Source organism: Peromyscus maniculatus, chromosome 1 (assembly GCF_049852395.1).
Source record: "Peromyscus maniculatus bairdii isolate BWxNUB_F1_BW_parent chromosome 1, HU_Pman_BW_mat_3.1, whole genome shotgun sequence".
In the NCBI taxonomy this organism is placed as follows: Eukaryota; Metazoa; Chordata; class Mammalia; order Rodentia; family Cricetidae; genus Peromyscus; species Peromyscus maniculatus.
The window spans coordinates 8819625-8844624 of NC_134852.1; the positions used below are offsets into that span (position 1 = coordinate 8819625).

At 38.4% G+C, this 25000-nt stretch overlaps 1 protein-coding gene across 1 annotated transcript; it reads left to right on the plus strand.

Moving 5' to 3' along the window:
- Positions 1-6042: 6042 nt before the first annotated feature.
- On the plus strand, positions 6043-13351 carry LOC143271148 (killer cell immunoglobulin-like receptor 3DL1). Its single transcript, XM_076563139.1, has 8 exons — positions 6043-6106; positions 6367-6651; positions 7807-8112; positions 10005-10329; positions 11175-11197; positions 12399-12566; positions 13060-13106; positions 13205-13351. The coding sequence occupies exons 1-8, from the start codon at positions 6043-6045 to the stop codon at positions 13349-13351; spliced, it is 1365 nt and encodes a 454-aa protein (XP_076419254.1).
- Positions 13352-25000: the final 11649 nt, after the last annotated feature.

Sequence of the window (25000 nt, forward strand, 5' to 3'; positions counted from 1 at the left end):
TATTGGAGAAAATCATACATAACTATTATATTTACATCATTTCCACCCCTTGGAATGTATCCTAAGAACTTGACGTCCTATGGCATAAATGCTTTTTCAGTCATGTTCTTTGCTGCTCTATTTTCAATAGCCAGGGCAAGAAAACAACCTGAATGTCCTTCAGCTGATGAATGGATGCTGTGGGATGTTAATGTATGTCCTGTGGGAGCCCTTCTTGGGTTCCTTGTGGCGTTACCCAGCAGGTTTGCATAGAGGATGATTAGGACCATGGGCCTGAGTGCAGGTGTCTGAGATGGTCTGCACTTGGCTGTACTGGGGGATGGTCTGTATGTCAAGTTGCTCTGATTGGTCAATAAATAAAACCTGATTGGTCGTGGCTATGCAGGAAGTATAGGTGGGACTAACAGAGGAGAAAAAAAAAGAACAGGAAGGCAGAAGGAGACGCTGCCAGCCACTGCCAAGACAAGCAGCATGTGAAGATGCTGGTAAGCCACGAGCCGCGTGGCAAGGTATAGATTTGTAGAAATGCGTTACTTTAAGATATAGGAACAGTTAACAGGAGGCCTGCCACGGCCATACAGTTTGTAAGCAATATAAGTCTCTGTGTTTGCTTGGTTGGGTCTGAGCGGCTGTGGGACTGGCGGGTGACAGAGATTTGTCCTGACTGTGGGCAAGGCAGGAAAACTCTAGCTACAAATGGATAATGAAATTTTAACACATATACACTGTGGAATACTGTTCAAAGGTAAATAACTATGGAATTAGCACTGACACAGATAGAACTAGGAAATTTTATACTGACCAATGTAACCCAGACCCAGAAAAACAAATAGCATATTTTCTATTTTGTCACTGGATAATAGCTCTAAAGCTGAATCAGTGTGTTTTATTCTCCTAACAATTGACAAGTATTATTTTTTGTTTTTCTCTCATACATTATATCCCTATCACAGTTTCTCCTACATTCATTTCATATTCAGAAAAGAGCAAGGCTTTCTGGGATATTAACAGAGCAAAGCACAAAAAGTAACACTAAGCCTAGGCACATAAGCTTAAATCAACATTGGACAAGGAAACCGTATAAGAGGAACAGGGTTCCAAGTGTAGGTATAAGATTCAGAGACAGGACCAACTCCCAATTCCAGGAGTCTAAGAAGAACACCAAGCTATACATCCATAACACTTATACAGAGTAACTATCGTAGACCCATACAGGTTCCCTGATGAACTCTTCAGTCTCTGTAACTGAAGGTAATGAGCCATTCTACTTGAATCCTTGGGTCATGTTCTGGTGATGCCTTTGACCTCTTTGGCTCCTACAATTCTTCCTTCCCCCTCTTATTTGAGCTTCCTGGAGCGCTGCCTAATGTTTGGCTGTGGGTCTCTGCATCTGCTCCCATCTGTTGATATCTCTGGTTTGATGTTGATCCACTTAGACTTTAGTTTTGAAGGGTAATAGATATCCATCCATTTGCATTCTTCTGCATGTAGACATCAGTTAGACCATTTGTTGAAGATGCTTTCTTTTTTCCATTGTATATTTCTGTCTTCTTTATCAAAAAACAGGTGTTCATAGCTTTGCAGATTGACATTTTGGGTCTTCAATTGATCAACCTCTATTTCTTTTCTTGTTTTTTTTTTTGTTTATTAAGTCAGTTTTTATCTGTGTAGTTTTGGTGATAAATTGCATACATATAGAGAAAGTGGGTAGCCTTGTGTTTTTCCTGATTTTAATGGAATTGCTTTTAATTTCCTTCCTTTTAATTTGATGTTGACTAAAGGCCTTCTTGATATTGCTTTTGTTATATTTAAGTATATTCCTTGTATCCCTGATATCCCTTTAGCATGTAGTTATGTTAGATTAATTTCAAAGTCTTTTTTAACATCTAATAAGAAAATTATGTGGATTTTTTTGCAGAATTATATGGTGGATTACATTGACAGATTTTCATATATTGAAACACCCATACATCTCTGTGATGGAGCCTACTTGATCACTGAGGATGATCTTTTTGATATGTTCTTGGATGCATTTTGCTAGTATTTAATGGAATATTTTTGCATCAATGGTCATGAGGGAGATTGGCCTGTAATTATATTTTTATTGAATCTTGGTATGGTTTGGGTATCAGAATGATGGTGCTTTCATACAATGAAGCAGTGTTACTTTTGTTTCTAAGATTAATTTAAGGAATATTGGCATTAGCTCTTCTTAAGTCTTGAAGAATTCTTCACTAGAATCTACTGACTCTGTACTTTTTTGGGGGAAGCTTTTATGGAGAACTTCTGTTTTCTTAGGGGTTATAGGGCTATGTATATTGTTTAACTGTCCTTGATTTTACTTTGGAAAGTGGTAAACAATGAGAGAATTATTTATTTCTTTTAGATTTTTCAATTTTGTAGATTATATGTTCCTAAGGTGTGTCCTAATGATGCCTTTGTTATCTTAGATGTCTGTTGTTATGTCCCACATTTCATTTCTGATTTTGTTAATTTGTATATTCTCTGCCTGCCTTTTAGTTAGTTTGGATTAGGTGGTATAGCTGAAAGGTTTCCCCAGCCCAGCCTCAGAGACCCCACAGCCACTAATAAAATAATCACTTAAACTCAGCCCATTTCTGTAATCTTTTTGTCACCATGTGCTCTGTGACTTTACATGTGTGCCATTACATGCTGCTTGCCGGACTGCAGGCTGTCTTCTCCTGACTCAGCCTGCCTCTTCTCAGGATATTCCCGCCCTGCTTATTCCACCTATACTTCCACCTGGCTACTGGCCAATCAGCATTTTATTTATCAACCAATCGGAGCAACACACATTCACAGCATACAGGACATCCCACAACAAGGTGGTGTCCATTCTGTTGATATTCTCAAGAACAAACTGTTCGTTTTACTGATTCTTTATATGATTGTCTCTGTTTCTCTTTTGTTGATTTCAGCCCTCAGTTAGATTATTTCCTGCTGTCTTGGATGTGTTTGCTATTTTTTGTTCTAGAACTTTCAGGTGTGTGGTTAAGTTGCTAATATGAGATTACTTTAATTTATATATGTAGGTACTTAAAGTTATGAACTTTTCTCCTAGTATTGTTCTCATTGGGTCCCATTGGTTTGGGTACATTGTGCATTCATTTTCATTGAACTGTGTAATGTTTTTTATTTCTTTCTTACCTTGATCTTGACACAGTTTTCATTCAGTATAGGGTTCTTAACTTTCTATGAGTTTGTAGGCTTATTTTTGTTTCTGTTTCCCAGAATCCCTGCTTCAATCTGTAGTGGTCTGATATAATACAGGGGTTATTTCAATTTTCTTGTATCTGTAGAAACTTGTTCTGTGAAAAGAGTATGTGGTCAATTTTTGAAAAAAAAATCATGATTTGCTGAGAAGAAGGTATATGTTTTAGCATTTGGGTCATATGTGATGTAGATAACTATTATGTTCATTTGGGACATCATGTCTGTTAGCTCCAGTATTTCTCTGTTTAGTTTCTTCCAATAAGGCCACAGCAACCCCAACAAGGCCACTCCTCCTAATGTCCCACTCCCTTTCAGGCCATTGCCTTTCAAATCACTACAGAAGTCTGTTTTGTTAGATATCAGAATGGCTAACACAACCTGCTTCTTATATCACTTTGCTTAAAATTTCTTTGACCAGTGCTTTATTCTGAGATATTGAGATGATGTTTACTTTTGATATTAGTCGTGTTTCTTGTATGCAACAGAAGGTTGGGTCCTGTTTTCACAACATTTTCATAGTCTGGATCTCTTTATTGAAGAATTATGTCCATTGATACCAAAAATAGTAATGACCGATGATTGTTAATTCCTGTTATTTTGGTTGTGGTAGTGGTAGTCTCTCTCTCTCTCTCTCTCTCTCTCTCTCTCTCTCTCTCTCTCTCTCGGGGGGGGGGCTGTTGTTGGCAAGTATATTAACATACATGTTCTTCCATTATTTGACTTTACTAGTGTGAAATTATTATTTCCTGTTTTTACATGGGTGAAGTTAAAGTTATTGGGATGAAGATGTCTTTCTAGTATTTGTGTAGGGCTGGATCTTGAGATAGATATTGTTTGAATTTGACTTTATCTTGGAATATTTTGCTTTTCCCATATATGGTGATTGAAAATTTTTCTGGATGGTGGGACAAGAACGGTGGTGGCATAATGAGTCCTGGGAAACTGAACCTACTGAGTTAGATAGCTACATGTGTTGGAGTGCAGCCTATCTGCTCTTCATGCTGGTGGGGCCTTCACCTGTTCTTCTGACTGTTCTGGCCTGTCCATGAGCAGAAGATACCTGCCCATGTTTTGTTGGTGGTTTCTTATACTTCTGTAAATTAATTAAAAACACTCTGGGAATTATTCATCATGAGGTTTATAGGTCTCCCTTTTTTGTGTTTACTTCTTGAGTCTCGCCATTGTTCTCTGTAATGTTTTATGTCTCTGATTTTAATTCTTATGCTCTTACACCTGGGTTCCAGTGCACTAATAATAATGAACTCCTCTGCCATGTAGAGAAGCTCAGTGTTGGTAAAAAGACCTTTACTATTTAGTATAACAGGTGATAGTAGTCAGGTAAACTTGTTGTAACCCTGGATTGACTGACTTTGGTGTCAGTTTCTATACTTGGGCTGGGTTCCTTCATGTATTTTGAGATCAGATGCTGTTCCTGGATGTACTCCCTGGTGATTTAAGGGGCCTCAAAACACTCTTCAATAAGGAACAGTCTCTGGCTAGGGTCTATGATGGTTGCTGGGTGGCCAGTGTTGCAAGATGTCCACCAGATCTGTGTGGTAGTATACCTTGGAGTCTACATAGTCGTGAATACAGAGAGTAGCTGTTGTCTCATTCCTCAGGATACAGATAAATGAACAAGATTCTTGGGCTGGCCATTATGAGTCCAAATCCATTCTAAATACAAGTAAACAAGATGCTGAGCTATACTAGACTTCCTATATTTCACATAAGGAGTCTCCAAATGATGGAGGAAGTATCTATCAGCCTCTAATTTATAACATTTAGTATAGAAAAAAATGAGCCTGTATAAACTCTGTGAATGAAAATTTTTACAAGTACATAACGGACAAAGTAGTTCAAAAGACTCATTCCTCATCGTTGTTCTAGATCTTCTCAATTCTGTGGTCCTGGGAGCTATCTGTCCATCTTCCATGAGTTTTGGAATATTCATGATATAATTCTCATGTGAACATTGTTAGATTTCTAGAGTTGGTGAATCAGGAAATGACATTTTCTGCTCCCTTGGTGGGATCAATTGTGATCTATCATCTCAATCACACTAACATTTTCTTCTACATTTTGGGTGTAATTTCTTCTTAAATTATAATTTTTTCATGATGAAATTTACTTCATGATACCAAACTCACAATTCTCAGTTAGAATATTTTAACATGACAGATATACCATATATATGGTAGGTTTGATAACACGTACAGTCTTTGTCTTAGGGTTTCTACTTCTGTGAAGAGACACCATGACCATGGAAAATCTAATAAAAGGAAACACTTACAGTTAGAGTTTTAGTCCACTAAAATCATGGTAGAAAACCTAGCAGTGTGTAGGCAGTCAGGATGATGATGCTCGAGAAGGAACAGAGATTTCTTCATTTTGATCCACTGTCAGCTGACTGAGACTGTGTTTCACACTGTTAATAGCTTGAGCATAAGAGTCCACAAAACGTGCCTCCACAGTGACATACTTCCTCCACCAAGGCCACACCTACTCCAATGAGGCCATACCTCTTATTAGTGATATTCCCTATGTGCCATGCAATTAAACAGATGAGTCTATGTGGACCATAACTATTCTAAAAACCACAGTCTCTCACACTCATCACTTCAAAATGACCCTATTGTGTACAACACATACAAACTGACTCATGAAAGAAATCATAGCAGAGCAAACACTAATTGCACCAAAGCACAACTCTATGAATCTATGGGTTTACTAAGTTAATGATAGCAGTGTGGATGAGGGGTTACTCACAGAGCAAGGGTGACTCAAACCTTACTTAAAGCACACCCCAATATGAGTGATTATCATGAAGCCAAAACCCTGGCGCTCAGTGCACAACTTGCGGGCAGCCCAACAGGTCTTAGACATTAACACTCAGAGCTCACCTGGTCCCGTGTCTTACTCTTTCTATAGAGCTGGGAAGGGCCACTGATGAATCTTGAATGTTTCACCTCTCCATGACAGAAAAAGTTTGTTTACTTTCTGGATCTCCTGAACATCTCTATCAATTCAGAGAAAAGTGTTATACAAAGGACCCCAAAGAAGAGAAAATTGGAGACTCATCTCTCAAGGATGAAGGAGCATCATTAAATATTTTCTCTGTGCATTTCTCTGCAGGGAGTCATAACAAGCCTTCACTCTCTGCCTGGCCAAGCCATATTGTTCCTTTGGGACAGCGTGTGGAACTTCAATGTGACTCTCATATTAACTATTACGCATTCAAGTTGTACAAAGAACATGGTAATCCTATCCCTCAGATCCAGGGAAGACCATTCCAGAAGATATTTGCCTTGAATCCTGTGACATCAGCACATGCAGGGACATACAGATGCCATGGTTTTGATTCTCATTACTCTTTTAAAATTTTAGCAATAAGTGACCCTGTGGAGATCATAATTTCAGGTTAGAAATGATGTTTTGAGTTCCTTTCATTTCCCCAAATCTCCCAACCCTGGAATTTTCAGAAACAGTGTTAGTAAGAGGTTTGGACTTATAAAGGAATATTCAACACAGAGAAATATATAATGTTCTGGGCATTATAAGACGTACAAGGTCATTAATTTTTCTAGTCCCTAAGGCTTCCTGTGTGTTAAATAAGTTAAGGAAAAGTTGGGCTGGAAGATGGAACTCAGATCTTAGCAAGTTGATATCAGGATGCAAGAATATCCTGAATTATTCTAGGTCTGTAGAACTACAAAGGTGGATATAACAAAATAGGGAAAAATCCATTTGTGGGAAAAACAAGCATCATGAGGGGGACACTGTATCCCAAACTCTGAACATGGAGGAAGGGTCCAAGTGCCAAGGAATGCATGAGGCTCTAGAAGTTGGAGGGCAAAAATTGGATACTTTCCTAGTGATTTCAGTAGTTACTATCCCTGAAGAAACCTGATTTGTGCCATTTGGACTTTTCAGAATTCTGATCTCCACAAGACTTGTATTCATTTTAACAATGAAATTTGTGGTAATTTGTTATGTTACCAATTGGAAAATAATATAGGAACTCAAGTCAAGAGCAAATTTAGAAGCATGGAAGGTATGATCTTAGAGCACTAAAGTCAGGAAGCTACTTCATCAACATGTTTGGGAGGAAACAATGCTTTTGATTCTGGATCAGAATGCCTTATAGCAATTTGAACCATGCATAGAGCTAGAAGTGTTTCCCTGATAACCATGTTCAATACTAATTCCTTCATTCTGCCAAGGATTATACTTTATCCAAAGTTGCATAGAAAGGACACATAGAGCAGCCTGGTGTGAAAATTGCCATGTTTCCTGCACTTTCCAGTCTTAGAAAAAGACAATAGTGCCTATGGAAAAAAGGGTTGAAAAGACACATTCTTGCAACAAGCCAGTGGGAAAATATTGTGATAATCCTACAGTTGGATAAGTAGGAAATGGACACAGGCGGATAGAGAAGTCTGTGTCTAGAGTTGAAACAGACAAGAACAAGTGCCCTGGAGCACTAACAGGGAGTACAGACCAATTGAGGGAGAACCATAGGTCTTCAAGGACACAGAGATTTTGATCTGGTTCATACAATTTCTTTATTTTTAGGAATCCACAAGAAGCCTTTCCTCTTGGCCTTACAACCTCCCCTGGTGGATTTAGGACAGAAGGTGACACTGGAGTGTCGATCAGAGATTATGTTTGACACCTTCGTTTTGACTTCACACAAAAATGGAACAATCAAGGACTCTTTCAAGCTTTCTGCAGAATATCATCTTGGGGGTTCCCAGGCCAACTTCTCAATAGGTCCTGTGACACCTGACCATGCTGGAACTTACAAATGCTATGGTTCTTACAATCACTCACCATATGAGTGGTCAGACTCTAGTGACCCCATTGATATAAAGATCACAGGTAAGAGGGTGCATACACACTTTTCATTCTCTTTGTGATACAGAAAAATATTCTCTACACTAAAAGCTGTGGAAGGCCACAAGAAAATGAGTGTAGAAAATTTACATAAAGGCAACTTTGTTGAGTATTTTACTGATATAGACAATGAAAAGTAATATATAAGAGCAGACCCTTGGTTATAACATAAAGCATAGATACAGGAAGGTGCAAAGGAGTCATAAGTAGAGATACACAGAATGTGTCAATTGGGTGAGGAGAATATGAACCAGAGAGAATGAAGTCTTTCTACCAACATTCAGAAAAATTTGACTTCTACCTCAATAAGAACTCTGTCGAGAGAGCCAGACAGATATTTGGGCTGACCTGAGACATAATTGGTTTTTGTTATGTTAGCAATTGGAAAATAATATAGGAACTCAAGTCAAGAGCAAATTGAGAAGCATGGAAGGGATGCTCTAAGAGCAGTAAAGTCAGGATGCTAATTCATCAACATGTTTGGGAGGAAACAATGCTTTTGATTCTGGATCAGGAATGCCTTATAGCAATTTGAACCATGCATAGGCCTAGAAGTGTTTTAATGAAACACTTGTTATTAATGAATCCTTATGCTTTCACGCAGATGGAAACCCAGAAAGGACTATGAATTAGTAAACATGGAATGTGTGCTAAGAGAAAAACTACAAAAAGACAGAAGCCTGAATGGAAACTTTGAAAGTAGAGATGGAAAAATTATAGCAGATGTTAAATATGCCAAAACAGAGCTTGTCAGACACATGATATGTCTGGCTCTCTTGGTAGAAGTCTTATAAAGGTAGAAGCAAAAACCAAATTCTGAACTAAGTGCTTGGGAAGTAGATGACGGATCACATTTGAGCAGTACACACAATAAGAGTAACAATAGAGGGAAGATCACCATGGCCATTGTTCAAGAGAAATATATATAATATATATATATAATATATATTATATATATGGAATATTCTCTACTTTGAAAGAGAGACTAATTAACACAGATGTGTAAACAGATTCAAGACCTACAAAGAAAAATAGAATGATATTAAATTCTAGATTTTTATCATATATAGGATGACAAAGTTATAGGTCATGAAATTAGCAAGTGACCATGAGAAGAAAAGTTTAATAGAGAGGGGTGGGAAATAAATGAAAGACATATGACATGGAGGAGGAAACGAGGGGAGTAACTAGATCAGCAATGCTGTACAAGAAAGGGAAGAGGGAGGAAAATGAACAAAAGGAGCTGTATGAGGATGTCATAATGAAGACTCTTACTTGGTATGCTAATTAAAACAAAATAATGAGTAAATCTAATTGAGCCCAATGACTTGCAAAACAACTGGAAAAACCGAACTATAAAGAATACCATTTATTAAAATGAATGTGATTATTGGAAGTAGAAGGGCAATAAAGAATACTAGCCTTAATATGGTTAATATTATACATCTATAATTATATATGTAACAATAATTTTTAAAACACTAAATGATATATAGTTCAATTTCAAAACTTAAAACAAGCATAAAAATATATTATGCATGCATATGAATATTTCATTATGAAGGTTATTGCTAGATAAAATTAATTATGATCATAACAACAAACTTTAAAAGACAGATGGAATGAACCCATGCAAATAGAGGCAGAAAATATCATTAAGCAAAAATATTTGAGTCCAGAGTGAGGTCAAAGACTAAAGATGGTAACATAGAAATAAAGAGAGAGAAGGAGAGGAAGAGAGGAGAAAAGAAAGGGAGAAATAGAGAGAGGGAGATGGTAAGAGGCAGAGAGAGATCAAAGAAATAGACGCAGGCAGAGGGAACACTGAGGAGTGAATGAACACTGGTAACTAACTGTCTCTTCCTCTTTTCTTCCAGGTTTATACAAGAAACCTTTTCTGTCAGCCCTAATGGGTCCTGTGGTGATGCCAGGAGAGAACATGACCTTGTCCTGTGTCTCTGACCTTCAGTTTGATATGTTCCATCTGTCCAGGGAAGGGAGCCCCAAGGAACAAGGGCTGCCTTCAGTGAAGAGCCACAATGGAACATTCCAAGCCAACTTCCATCTTGGTCCTGTGGTCCAGGCAGGGTACTATAGATGCTATGGCTCTTTCAGGAACACTTCCTATTTGTGGTCAACCCCAAGTGACCCCTTGTACCTTCCTGTCACAGGTAAGAGAACTTCATATATATCTCATACCGTGTGACTAATGAAATACTGAAGCCATGTCTCAGAATCCTCCAATCGATGATAGAGAGAAAGTAGCATTGGGAGCTACAGAGAAGGAATGCTGTGAGTGCTAATGTCATGTGTGTGTATGCTACATTTATATATGTGTGTATGCATATGTGATATATATATGTACATATATGTATGTATGTATGTGTATATGACATGTGTACATATATATGTGAATATGCATATCTTTAGATATACATATAACAATAATTTTCAATGAAAAGGAGGCTATCAACTAAAGAGTGGTGTGGGGATATGAGAAAGCTTGGAGGAAGGGTTGCTGGGAGGGACTGGAGAGGGGAAAGGGAAAGAATTATATTTCAACTGAAAACCTATTGTAAAAAAAAAAAGAAAAAACATGGAATTGAGGACTTGGTAGCAGATTACAAAATAACAGAAAATAATCTCCCAAAAACTATTTATATGACTTTGCATCCACACTGGGATGTCTGTGTATAGAGGCAGATATAAAAATGGGTCTGGCCAGATTCATTATGAATGAGGTTCATATCAGTTTGGGCAGAGCAGAGATGGAGCAGCCCTCTTGAACTCTTGCTCACATAGATCTTCCCACAGCAGTCCTATGAATCATCAAAACTTGAAATCCAAAGAGAGAGCCAACACCCAGAAGCAATCCACTCAATGTCATCCTATAACTCTACAGGCTCAGCACTAAGAGGTGGAGTGGGTGGTGGTCACTGTCCAAATTTAAAAAACTTTCCTTAAGGGGAAGGCAGACAGCCTCTGATGAACTTTCTCCCTCTCCTGTCCCCTTCTCTAGTTAACTCAACAAGAAATTTCACTTCAAGCACAGAAGCAGACTCCACAACCAGTGAGTAACTGATTCCTCTTCTATTTTGGAAACTTAGGGACCAAAAGCTCTTTGGTTTATTTTTGTCTCAGCTCCTTCTTGACTCTGTATTCTTATCATCTTCATCTCCCCTCTCTAATTCTTGATCTCTTCAACATTAGATGTTATTTAGGAGCAGTTTGGGAAATTTAATGACTATTCATCTCTAATTTCTGTACCTGAGACCATGGTGAGAGAAAAGAAGAGTAAATTTTACTCCCTTCTCAGGATCAATGAAGTGCTCATTCTAAATCTGTTCCTCCTGGAGAGGAGGTGATGAGGCCTGAAGAAGGAAACAAGTGAGCAGAAGGGGAAATTTTATATAAAAAAATGCTACTTCTGACAGATTAGACTTGACTTCACTTTTTCCCTACAAGAGAATTAAATGTTTAGTTCAAGGTGTCACAGAAGCAAAGCAGATCTAATGAGCACTGATATCAATCTCAGGTTGAGCTACTGAACACATGATTTGAACCTAGGGTCCTGCGGTTTTCTGCCACTTGCATAACACCTATATATTCCTGGATGTGTGGACCTCTGCTGGAGCATAGTCAATTTACTAGTAACAACGCTCCTGAAACTGACACTCATTCTCCCAACAGTCACCAATAGCCCATAGCCCCTTGACTAGGGATGGGACCTCATGTGACCTCCACTCTCCATGATGACATTTGGTCATACTTGAACTTGCACCATTCTTGAGCTTGCTATCTCAACCTCCTGTGAAGTTCATTTTTCACCTGCCCTCAGTGTACAGAAGACAGCTTTCTTATAGATATCCATAGCCTCTTTTTGCAATCTCTTCTTCCATATCTTTCAAAATGATACTGAACATTTGGAGAAGGATTTGAGATGTAAACATCTCATTTAGTGCCATAATTCTATAGTCTCTTCATCTCCACAACTTGCCCAGTTGTTGGTATCTGTATTAATTACCATCTGTCACAAATGTAGATTCCTCTGGTGAGAGTTGAGAAATATATTCATATATGGATATAATCATAATTCATTAGTTCATTTAATACTGTTTATATTGAGCAGGATATTATTAGTGGGTTCTCCATCAAGACTCTCGTCCTAAAGCAATATTATACCAATTATCCATCAATCGATAAATACTATGCAATCTGTCAAAATGGGGATACTAAGATTTACCTGTTATTTGGTTCACATCTTCCTCCAGATACCCACAGGAACCTTCATATGCTGATTGGACTGTCAGTGACCATGATCCTTGTCTTCCTCATCATCCTCCTTTTTTCTTTTTGCTTTGCCAAAAAGAGTAAGTCTCAGGAACAAGCCAGTGAAAGTCATCTGAGTAGTGTGAGAAAACAAGAGCAGAGAAATAGAGGTGTGTATTCTTAATTTATATAAAAATACTTTGACCAAGACAGGGAAACTATGGCAGAGCTTTCTAGAGAAAATCCACAGCCCTTGTTCTTCCCCACAGTTTTCAGACAATGAATAATTCCTCAATGCATCTTCTGCATCTTCACATCCAAAGCATGCACTAATATCAAGGAGAAGGTTTAACGAGAGAGAGAGAGGAGAGAGAGAGAGAGAGAGAGAGAGAGAGAGAGAGAGAGAGAGAGAAGGAGAAAGCAAAGGGAGGGGAGGAGGAGGGCAGAGAGTATGTGCTGAAGAAAGAATTTCTAGGGTTCAGCATTGTAGAATGGGGCTGTGAACATAAAGCAGCAGAAAATCTGGTTCTAATTTGCAGTGGTTGAGCAACCTTGGGTTTTAACATATCTCCCATATCTCTCACTAGTAATTCTGATTTGAAATGAGAGTGCAGAAGTACTTTATTGTGTGTGTTTGATTACTTCTGTCCCCCAAAAATGCAGCCATCATGAACCAAGACTCTGACGTGAGAACAATACTGAACAGTCAGGTAATGTCCTGAGTCTGCCTCTTCCATACAGTCTAATATTCTTCATTCTCTGCAAGAATGTGTGCACACAACATCACTTGACGTTTACCTCTTTCTAGGACCCTGAAAGAGAAGAAGTGCAGGAGGTGACATACTTAAAATTTGATCAGATGATCTTCAAACAAAAATTGACCACTCCCAATTCCCAGATTCCCAAGAAATTTTCCACAGATCCCAGTGTGTACATGGAAGTCAGGAAATGTTAAGCTGAGATGAAAGATCTTCTTCATCCCATGAGTTCTCAAAGAAAGATCTGAGGAAGTCTTCTGTGGAGACCACAGTCCTATCTCCAGTAAAGACTAGTACATACAGTGAAACAACAGCTGGAATGTGAAGACAGAGGTCTCTAACTTTGGGACCATGCTTCATTATTGTAATATGGTTCTGAACGTGGCTTTCCTTTACTTACAAAGGTTATAGTCCTCACTACCCACTCAACAGAAATGAAAATCTTTTGCTTAGTTCATGGGTCTCTATTTCATTTCACTTTGACAGACCTCTACAACCTTACTAGCTGTAAGTTCTTGATGGACATGAAGCTGTAACCACATTGAGTTCTCATGATTGCAGATCAACAAGAGGCTCACTCTTTATTAGTGTATGTTACTAATATGTAATCATGTTATACAACATAATGGTTTTCAAAACAATTTAATATATATATATATGAATATGAATATTCAAACTATATATATATATATATATATATATATATATATATATATATATATATATATATATAATATTCACACTCAATTACCCAAACTTGTCTTTCTAACTCTCCTGCTGACATCATTCTGAAAGCCTACTCTTAACATTGGGTTTTATCATTTGCTGTACTGTGCACCCCAAATGCTGTGTGTCAAAGTCTTTTCTCACCAGAACCAGCCTCATATTTCTCTAATATTTCAATGTATACATCCCCAGTAAGGTGTTGTTGAAGTAAGCACCTGATTCTCTTATTTTTCAATTACCTTCCTGTTGAAAAGTTAGTTTGTCATAATTGGAACATTGCCTTTTGGAAGAGAAATAATTAAGTCACGAAAACTAACCTAAACTTCAAAAGAGCCAGGAAGATGCTGAAACATACATAATTCACAAGGGTCCTCCCTAATTTCATATGAGTAAAAACAAAAGCAGAGGAGACCCTTCAGTTAACCAAGCTGCACAATATGCAGGGAACCCCAGGGATGCAGGTTTCCTTTATCTTCACCCATGCTGACACTGGCTTTTTTAGGTGAACCAAATTTCATGTCACCCATGCACCCGTAAGTATCTCCTTATACATTGGAATGGTTAATGTTACATTGATGGCTAACTATATGTTTAAAAGTTTAAAATTTCTGTGATTAAGATAACTAGATATCAAAATTGAATTTGCAAATGTTAAAGTGATTGTATTTATTCTGCTTAGTGATTATTTTTGTCATTGCCTGGTATTATATAAATTTAACAATTCCTTTTCTGTTTCTGCAAATAAAAGCTTTCTTTGTACCAGATGACATTCTGTTTACATATAGACAGAATGTTTACTTTAGGTACTTGGCCTTTAAAAATCACCTGACTGAGGTGTCTGGGTGCTTCTTGATCTCTGGGATTCCTAGTACAGTGTGGCCTTCAGTATAGTAGAAATAATCTGACAAAGATGTGGTCTGGAATTTGGAGCTCAGGGGAGAGTGTGCAGTTGGGAGCTGTTGTATCAGCTTCAGGGAATCTTACCTGGCAGTGAGTAGTGTCTTACCCTGGGTTCCTAGATCCAGCCTTGCCTTAGGTAAACAGAAGGCTTCTTCTGAAGTTGTGGGGTAGAGTATGAAGCCAAGAAGAGGGGATACTCTTGGGGGCTGTCAGTTGGACTTTAAGAGATGTTAGTGTCAGTAGGCAATGTCTTACTTTGGGTCCCTGGAACTATACAGGCCTCCAGTAAAGCAGAAGTCTTCTGTCAAAGTTATAGGTTAGAAAATAGAGCCTGGGGCAGAGGGTGCATTCTGAAGTGGTTGGGAAGGATTTAAGGTGTATTAGTGGGCAGTGGGTGGTGTCTTACCTTGGATTATTAGAAACAGCCTGGCTTCTGATAAAACAGGCAGAGCTGTAGCAATCTCAGGGATCAACACATTGACCTATAATCATCCAAATATGACATGCCTAAATACCAGTGTAAGAACATGATCAACAACAGAAAGGACATGGCACCACCAGAGCCCAGCTATCCTACTACAGCAAGAACATTCCAACCCACATGAAGCAAAGGAAATGATCTTAAAATGAACTTTATGAAGATGATAGTGGTCCCTAAAGAGGAAATTTTAAAAATACCTTAAGGAAATTGAAGAAAAGACAAATAAAACATAGGCACAAATAAATAAATCTCGTAACTAATGCCAAAAAAAGCTAATAGAAAAATGGATAGGTAAAGGAAACTCTTCAAGACATGAAAATGGAAATAGAAACAATAAAGAAAACATAAAAGGAGGGACTTCTGGAAATGGAAAATCTGGGTAAGTAAACAGGAACTACAGATGCAAACACCAACAGAATATATGAAATAGTAGAGAAAATCACAGGCATGGATGATATCTTGGAGGGAGGAAGATGAATTGGTCAAAGAAAATGTTAATTCTAAAACATTCTAAACACAAAACATCCAGGAAATCTGGGACATTATGAAAAGGCCAAACCTATGAGTAAGAGGAATATAAGAAGAAGAATCCCAGCTCAAAGAAGCAGAAAATATACTCAACAAAATCATAGAAGAAAATTTTCCCAGCCTAAGAACAACATGCCTATGAGGAACAAGAAGTTTATAGAACACCAAAGAGATAGGACCAGAAAAAATATCTCCACACCATATAATAATCAAAACTATAACATATATGCAGAGGACCTGGATCAGTGCCATGCAAGCTCTCTGGTTGTGAGTTCAGGCTCTACAAGTCTCTCTGTGTCCAGTTTAGTTCATATTGTGGGCTTTCTTGTGGTGTCCTTTAGCCCTCTTATTCCCACAATTCTTCCTCCCCTTCTGCAACAGGATTCCCTGAGATCTGCCTTTTTTTAGTTGGGATTGAAGACTTAACAGTTAGTTACAATCTTCTATCTTAGCTAGAACATATTGAGTATTAGATTCAGGTTCTTAAGTATAGGGCACCTTTTAGAATGATCTCTGTAACATGCCATCTACCCATGCTCCAGACTTCTCTGGATTTTAGTATGTGTCCCTTGTTTGATATTGTTTGTGTTGGTTGTAGTTCCATCTTGTCTAGGTCATTATTCCTTATTACTCATGGACAATATTTGATAATCATTCCTATTATATATAGTTTTGTATTAGGTTAGAACTTTCTTATTTAGACAAAAGGGGGAGATGCAATGGGTAGCTGTTCCAGCTTTGACCTGGAAGTATTACCCCCATTGAGACTTCTGGTAACTATCACACCTATGAGGCTGGACTGAAACAGGAGCCCTTAAGATCTGAGATCCAGATGTGCCGGTGCTCTTGGTTCCTGGATCCTAGATGCTGGAGGTAGAACAAGCAGAGTTCTCCAGAGAACACCACTGGACTGCACTACACCTTTCCCCAACCATGTAACCTATCCCTTTGCTTGTAAGTTATCCCACAAAAAAACCTCCCTTTTAACTACATAGAGTTGCCTTAATACTTCTACCAATACACCTGTATTTATTCTTGCAGTGTTCACAGTAGCCAAGATAGGGAACCAGGATAGATGCCTATCAACACATGAGTGTGTTAAGAAATGCCGTTCATGCATCTCAAATGGATTTTTATGCAGCCATAAAGAATAGAGCTATGCCATATGCAAGAAAATGTATAGTACTGGGGGTCCTCAAGTTAAATAAGTTAAGACAGTAACTATAAATCTGATATTTTCTTTTAAAGGCATTATCTTGATATAAATATGAATGTGTGTGTGACATGAAATGTGTGTTTTCTCATGGTGAAATTAGACAGTCTGTCCTTATGTGTTAGTGGTGTAAAATCAGAAGAACTCAGGAAATGTTTTGGGATTAGGCAGCAGAAAACTGAGGTGCAAAAGAAAAACTGAAAAGACATTAGAGGGAGGAGACAAGAACAGAGTACAGTATGTACTATGAAAATATCATGATACCATTATTTTGTACGCTAAAAAAAACCTTAATTTCAAAAAAGAAAAATTCATATGTATAAAACATACACAAGCCTCTAGAACGTAAGCCCTGGGACACAGCCAGTCTTCAGGAATCCCCACCCAACACTGCCCCTGTTGCTGGCCAAAAGGGAAAACTCTTATGGGCAGGCTCCTCCACCAAAACCACCCTTTGGACCCAGCAATCTACAAGACCCACACCCTAATCCAATACTCATGGCCCTGCGACATCAGGGGCTTATGAGACACAAAATCTGCCAGCTTTGACTGTAACAAGGGCCCTGATAAGACCAAGAGTGACTCTCTGAGCTACAGAATCAGTTAGCTTAAATTGGACCAAGAGAAGCTCCCTGAGATACAGAATCTGCTAACTTCAATTAGACCAAGAGGTAAGATTGGACCCAGAGGGGTCCCTGAGACACAGAAACAGCAAGCACAGATTGGACAAATAGCAGCTCACTTAGACACAGGCACCTCTTGCACCTATTGGGGGAAAAATTGGTAGAAGCCAATGCAAAAATACATACAACAACATATAGAGCAATATGGCATCACCAGAACCTAGCCCTTCTACAACAGCAATACCTGAACATCACAATGTAAAAGACGCAGAAGAAAGCAACCTTAAAAAGAATTCCATGAAGATGTAAGAGGATTTAAAGAAGAAATGAAATATTCCTGTAGCATGAATCTTAAAAGTTCTTATTAATAAAGAACAAACTTAAGGCCAGTTATTGGGGTGAACCTGGAAGATCAGAGAGATAGAACAAGCCACAGCTAACCTCACCTGGCCAACTTCTCAGCTGGTCTTGTTTCCTCAGACTGGAAGCCTCTGAGTCCTCATATCCGAATGGCTCTCAGCTGAACTGTGCTTCTAGAAGCCTGAAAGCTTAACCAGCCAAATGCTTCTAGATCCTGGTCCTCACGCCTTGTATACCTTTCTGCTTTCTGCCTTACTCCCTGAGATTAAAGGCTCGCTTTCTGGGATTAAAGGTGTGTGTTACCATGCCTGGCCATTTCCAATGTGGCCTTGAACTCACAGAGATCCAGAGGGATTTCTACCTCTGGAGTGCTAGGATTAAAGGTGTGAGTGACACCATTTTCTAGCCTTTGTATCTAGTGGCTGTTCAGTCTCTGACCCCAGATAAGTTTATTAGGGTGTACAATATTTTGGGGAACACAATACCACCATATATTCCCTTAAAGAAATTGAGGAAAAGACAAACAAGAAAATAGAAGAAAGCAATAAATCCATTGCCAGCTCTCATCAGGACTAGAGGTAAGTGACTCTGTTCATACCCAGTGAACCCTGCCCCTAGGACCCATTCCTGGGCCCCAACCATTCCCCCGGTAACACCCGGCCAACTTGGCCCCAGTGGCCAGTTAATAGACAAATAACCCCTAAGGAAATAGAAACAGTCATTAAAAGTTTCCCAACCTGGGAGGCCAGCCTGGGGGCTGCCAAGTGAGTTCCGGGAAAAGGCACAAAGCTACACAAAGAAACCCTGTCTAAAAAAAAAAAAAAAAAAAAAAAAAAAAAAACAAAAACAGAAAAAGTCTCCCAACCAAAAAAAGTCCAAAGCCAGATGGCTTCAGTGCAGAATTCTACCAGGTTTTCAAAGAAGAGTTAATTCTAATACTCTTCAAATTGGTACACACAATAGAAACAGAAGGAATATAACCAAACTCCTTTTATGAGGCTGCAGTTGCTCTGATTCCCAAGCCACACAAAGATGCAACAAAGAAAGAGAATTACAGACCAAACTCCCTCATGAACACTGATGCAAAAATACTCAATAAAATATTGGCAAACAGACTCCAAGAACACATCAAAAAAAATTATCCACCATGAACAAGTAGGCTTCACTCCAGAGATGCAAGAATGGTTCAACATAAGAAAATCTGTCAATGTAATACACCATATAAACAAACTGAAAGACAAAAACCACATGATCATATCATCAGAGCCTGAAAAGGCCTTTGAAAAAATCCAGACTCCTTCATGATGAATATCTTAGAGAGATCAGGAATACAAGTAAAATACTTAAACATAATAAAGGCAATTTACAGAAAGCCAACAGCCAACATCAAAATAAATGGAGAGAAATCCAAAGCAATTCCACTAAAATCAGGAATAAGACAAGGCTGTCTGCTCTCCACATATTTATTCAATATAGTACTTGAAGTTCTAGCTAGAGTAATAAGACAAAAAAGGGAGATCAAAGTGATAGAAATTGAAAAGGAAGAACTTAAACGTTCACAATTTGCAGCTGATATGATAGTATACATAAGTGAAAACAAAAATTCTACCATTGAACACCTACAGTTGATACTGTTTAGTAATATGGCAGGATAAATGATTAACTCAAATAAATCAGTAGCCCTCCTATATACAAATAATAAATGGGCTGAGAAAGAAATTATAGAAACATCGCTCTTTACAATAACAACAAATAATATAAAATACATTGTTGTAACTCTAACTAAGCAAGTAAAAAAACCTGTTTGACAAGAATTTTAAGTCTCTGAAGAAAGAAATCAAAGAAGACAGCAGAAAAAATGGAAATATCTCCCATGCTCTTGGATAGGTATGATTAAAATAGTAAAAATGGCAATCTTATAAAAAGCAATCTACAGATTCAGTGCAATGCTCATCAAAATCCCAACACAATTCTTCCCAGACCTGGAAAGAACACTACTAAACTGCATTTGGAAAAACAGAAAACCCAGAATAATTAAAAGAATCCTGTACAACAAAGCCACCTCTGGTGTCATCAGCATCCCTGACATCAAACTCTACTATAGAGCAAATAATAAAAAAAACAGCTTGATATTGGCATAAAAACTGACATGTGGGCTAATGGAATTAAATTAAAGACTCTGACAATAACCCACACACCTGTAAATACCTGATTTTTGACAAAGAAGTCAAAACTGCACAATGGAAAAAAGAAAGCATCTTCAACAAATGGTGCTAGCATAACTGGATATCAACATGTAGAAGATTGCAAATAGATCCATAGCTATCACCATGCCCAAAATTCAAGTCCAATTGGATCGGAGACCTCAATATAAAACCAGTTACACTATACTTAATAAAAGAGAAAGTAGGAAATAGTCTTGAACACATTGGCATAGGAGACTACTTCCTAAATATAACACCAATAGCACAGACACTGAGAGCAACAATTAATTAATGGGAACTCCTGAAACTGAGAAGCTTCTGTAGGGCAAAGGACACAGTAAATAAGACAAAATGACAGCCTACAAAATGGAAAAAAAATCTTCACCAACCCAATATCTGACAGAGGGCTGATATCCAAAATATATATTAAAAAACAGAAACTAGACATCGAAATAATGAACAATTCAATTAATAAGTGGGCTATAGAGCTAAACAGAGAATTATCAAATAAACAATTTCAAATTGCCAAAACACGTTTAAGGAATTGCTCAACATCCTTAGTCATCAGGAAAATGCAAATCAAAACAACTCTGAGATACCATCTTACACCTGTCAGAATAGCTAAGATCAAAAGCACTGAAGACGGCTTATGATGGAGAGGATTTGGAGCAAGGGGAACACTCCTCCTCCACTGTTGGTGGGAGTGAAAACTTGTACAACCACTGTGGAAATCAGTGTAGTGGTTTCTCAGAAAATTAGGAATCAATCTTCCTCAAGACCCAGCTATACCACTCTTGGACATATACCCAAGGAATACTCAATCATGCCACAAGGACACAACTCAACTATGTTCATAGCACCATTATTCGTAATAGTCAGAACCTGGAAACAACCTAGATGCCCCTCAACTGAAGAATGGATTTAAAAATGTGGTACATATACACAATGGAGTACCACTCAGTAGTAAAAAAACAATGATATCATGAAATTTGCAGGCCAATGGATGGAACTAGAAAATATCATCCTGAGTGAGGTACCCCAGATTCAGAAGGACAAACATGGTATGTACTCACTCAAGTGAATATTAAATGAAAGCAAATAATAACCAGATGACAATCCACAACTCCAGAGAAGTTAGCTAACAGGGAAGACCTAAAGAGGGATGCATAGATCTCTGTGGGAAGAGGAAATAGTTGAGATTTCCATGAAGAAACAGTGGATTAGGTTTGGGCAATGGAGGGTAGGGGATAGGGGATGAGAACATAAGGGATTGGGTTGGTCGAGCTGGAACAGTGTTAGTATGGGAAAGCTATGAAAGAGGTAGACATCATGGGAATAGAGAGAAACCCAGTGCTAGGGAAGTTCCCTGGAATCCCCAATGATGACCCCAGCTTGGACTACTAGAAATAGTGGAGATGGTGCCTGAACTGAACTGGCTTACCACAGTGATCAGACCGATGGATACCCTAACTGTCATCACAGAGCTTCTCTCCAAAGACTGATGGAAGCTGATGCAGAGATCCACAGCCAAACACCAGGTGGAGCTCCAGGAGTCCAATAGAGGAGAGAGTGGAGGGATTCTATGAGCAAGTGCATCAGATTCATATTGGGGAAATATGCAGAGAGACCAAACCAAACTAGTTGGAACTCATGAAAGTTGAACCAATGGCTGTGGAGCCTGCATTGGTTGGACGAGGCCCTCTGCATGGCAAGACAATTCTGTAGCTCAATCTGCTTGGGTGCCCCTGGTGGTAGGATCAGAATCCATCTCTGGTGCATGAGCGTGGTTTTTGGAGCACACTACCTATGATGGGACACCTTGTGCAGACTTGAGACTTGAGCCTGGAGGAAGTGCTTGGATTTGCCTCTACTGGATGTACCTACCATGGGAGGCCCTTGCCTTCTCATGTGGGGGAATGTGGGGTTTGTTGGGATGGGCAGGCTGGGGGGGCAGGAGGAGAGAAGAGGGGGATCTTTGATTGGAGTGTAAAATGAATGAAAAAAATTCTTAATAAAAAATACACAACACAAACACAAAAATTGTCAAAATTAATTGTTTTAACTAGATCATAAAATAAGTAGCAATATCTTTTTTATTCTAAAAACATAATACTTTATGAAAAATATTATTAGTGCTCAGACTGCTGACTATCTGAGCAACACCAGACCCATAACACCATGATCCTAATAAACTCAATAGTTCTTAAAAATAGACCTGGGTAGATCATTTATTTGACCTGTCATTGGTGCCCTATTTGGGATCAATAAGAGTCACACAACTTTTGTACACACTACCAATGTTAGATATAGATTCAGTTTACTGTGATAAAACCCCATGACCAAAAGCTAATTGGGGTAAAGGGCTTCTTTGGATTGCATACCTTCCCATATCCTAGGTCCCAATTTGTTGAGGGAATCAAAGCAGGAATCTGGAGACAGGAACAGAAGTAGATTCAATGAAGATTCAGCACATACTGGATTGTTCCCCATGCCTTGCTCAGCCTACCTCCTTAGACAATTTAGGATGGCCTGCTGAGAAGTGGCACCAGCCACAGTGCTCTAGGCCTCCCCACATCAACTATCAATTAAGAAAATGACCAACAGCCTTGCCTATGGCTAATCATGTGGATGTGTCTTCTCAATTGAGAGTTCCACTTCCCTAATGGCTATAGCTTGTTTCAAATCAAAAACCATAACTAGAACACTATGTTGTAAGCACTCTTTTGCATTTTCATGCTCTGGGACTGTGGGATGCATCTGTGTGTGTGTGTGTGTGTGTGTGTGTGTGTGTGTGTGTGTGTGTGTCCCTCTGTCTGTCTGTTAATTGATAATTTGATAGAGGGATTCATTATGTTTTCTCCAACTTGTGTTCTTTCTGCTTCAACATCCCAAGCATTGAAGTTTCAGGGACTCTGAGAATCCTGAAGATGGAATTTTATTTGAAGTCTCTTTATTCCAAGTTGCCTTCCAAGAAAGCAGCAGAAAGGTATTTTCAAAGACTGTATGACTTAAAAGTTCTATGCAGCAAAAGAAAAAAAAATGTCCAATGTAAGAAAATGGATGCAACTAGAAATCATTGTGTTCATCAAATAGCCAGATTCAGAAATATAAAACTGCATATTTTATATGTGTAAACTTTATCTGAAAGTAAGCTGGTAGTTTTCCATTTTAATTAACTTTTTAAGTTAACATACAATGTATTGTGTTTCATTATAACATTTGTATATATCTCTGTCAATTTGTATATGTCTGTGACAGAGAGAGCAAGTGTGTGTGTGTGTGTGTGTGTGTGTGTGTGTGTGTGTGTGTGTGTGTGTGTGTGTGTGTGTAAGAGAGATAGAAAACTAGAAAAAAAGGTCTTGGGAATAAAAGAAGATATTTTCTTAATAGAAGCAATTTTTAATTTGAAAGGAATTTCATGTGCGTATACAATGTATGTTGGTCATATCCAATGCTAACTCATCTCCCTAACTCCTCCAACAAAAAGCAATCTTGAAACATATAAATCAATACCTTCCAGGACTCAGGGAACTACACAAAAGAGAACCCAGTGAAAATAATGTAAGATCCAGAGGACGGGGAAGAGTGCCGAGAGAGGCTGGTCTCTGGTGACATGGCTGTGAAGCAAAGGAACTCCCAGCAGCTGTGACGACCTAGTGGATCAGTAAACATGAATATGCAACTGTGTCCTAGGTGTGCTGATGACTAAGAGTCCCTCCAGTATATTCTCATGATTGGTTGGTATAGTTAAATAAAGTGGTAAGACTTCGGTCTAAAGATTTTAGGCAATTTTACATGGTAGTATCATCTTGCTTTTTCTTCTATTGTTATTTTTATTTTGAATGTCAAATTGCCATAATCTAGAGTCACTTCAAAACAGAGTCTGATAGAGAATTGCTCTAAATCAGAAAGAGTTGGACTATGGGCATATCTGGGGGAAATTTTACCTGTTTAATTTAATTGGTGTGAGAAGACCTGTCCACTATTTAGGGAATGACAGAATTCCCTAGGCAGGGTATCCCAAGCTGTTTAAGAGTGAAGAAAACAAGCTGAGCACAAGCATGCATTCATTGTTCTCTATTGTTGTTTTTTTTTAACTGTTGATGCAATGTGACCTGTTGTCTGTCTCTAGGGAATATCTCTGTGACTCACTCACAATGATGGAACTGTGAGTCAAATAAGCCTTGTCTCAATGAAAAATAAAAGTAAAAGTGGGTAAATACAAGTGTGGTGATGTGCACGTGTATTCCCAGCATTTGGCAGGCTGAGAGAGAAGAAACTTGAGTTTAAGGCCAATCTGTTCTTAATAAACTGGATGTAAACTGAACTGCATAATAAATCCTGTCAGAAAAAAAATCAAAAAGAAATTTGAGGTGAAAATAGAATCAGAAATATGAGCAATGAAAGACATGCTTTGAGGAAAACCTTCCGACATGTCAGAAATACACACAGAAGGACTCTTCTGTCTCTCCTAAGAATCCAGCCAAGATCAATTGAAAACTAAATATTTCAAGAAGGAACTGATCTTTTGCCTTCAGATTAACAGATACAGAAATATGCGGTCAGGATATCAGAATTCACCATCCTGTGCATTCTACTCTTTCACAAGTATCTTGTCTGTTTTGAACACACACAGACAAGAAGCTAACTGGGCTGAGGCCATATTAACATCGTGGCCACACAGGACACCACACTCCTGCCTCTCAGTGAGTCCTGAAATGAAAGTTAGCAAGTAATATGGGGCTTCCACAAAAGCTAGACCTTCTATTAACACCAAGACTAGCTAATTGTAGTAGCATCCAAGGATACTG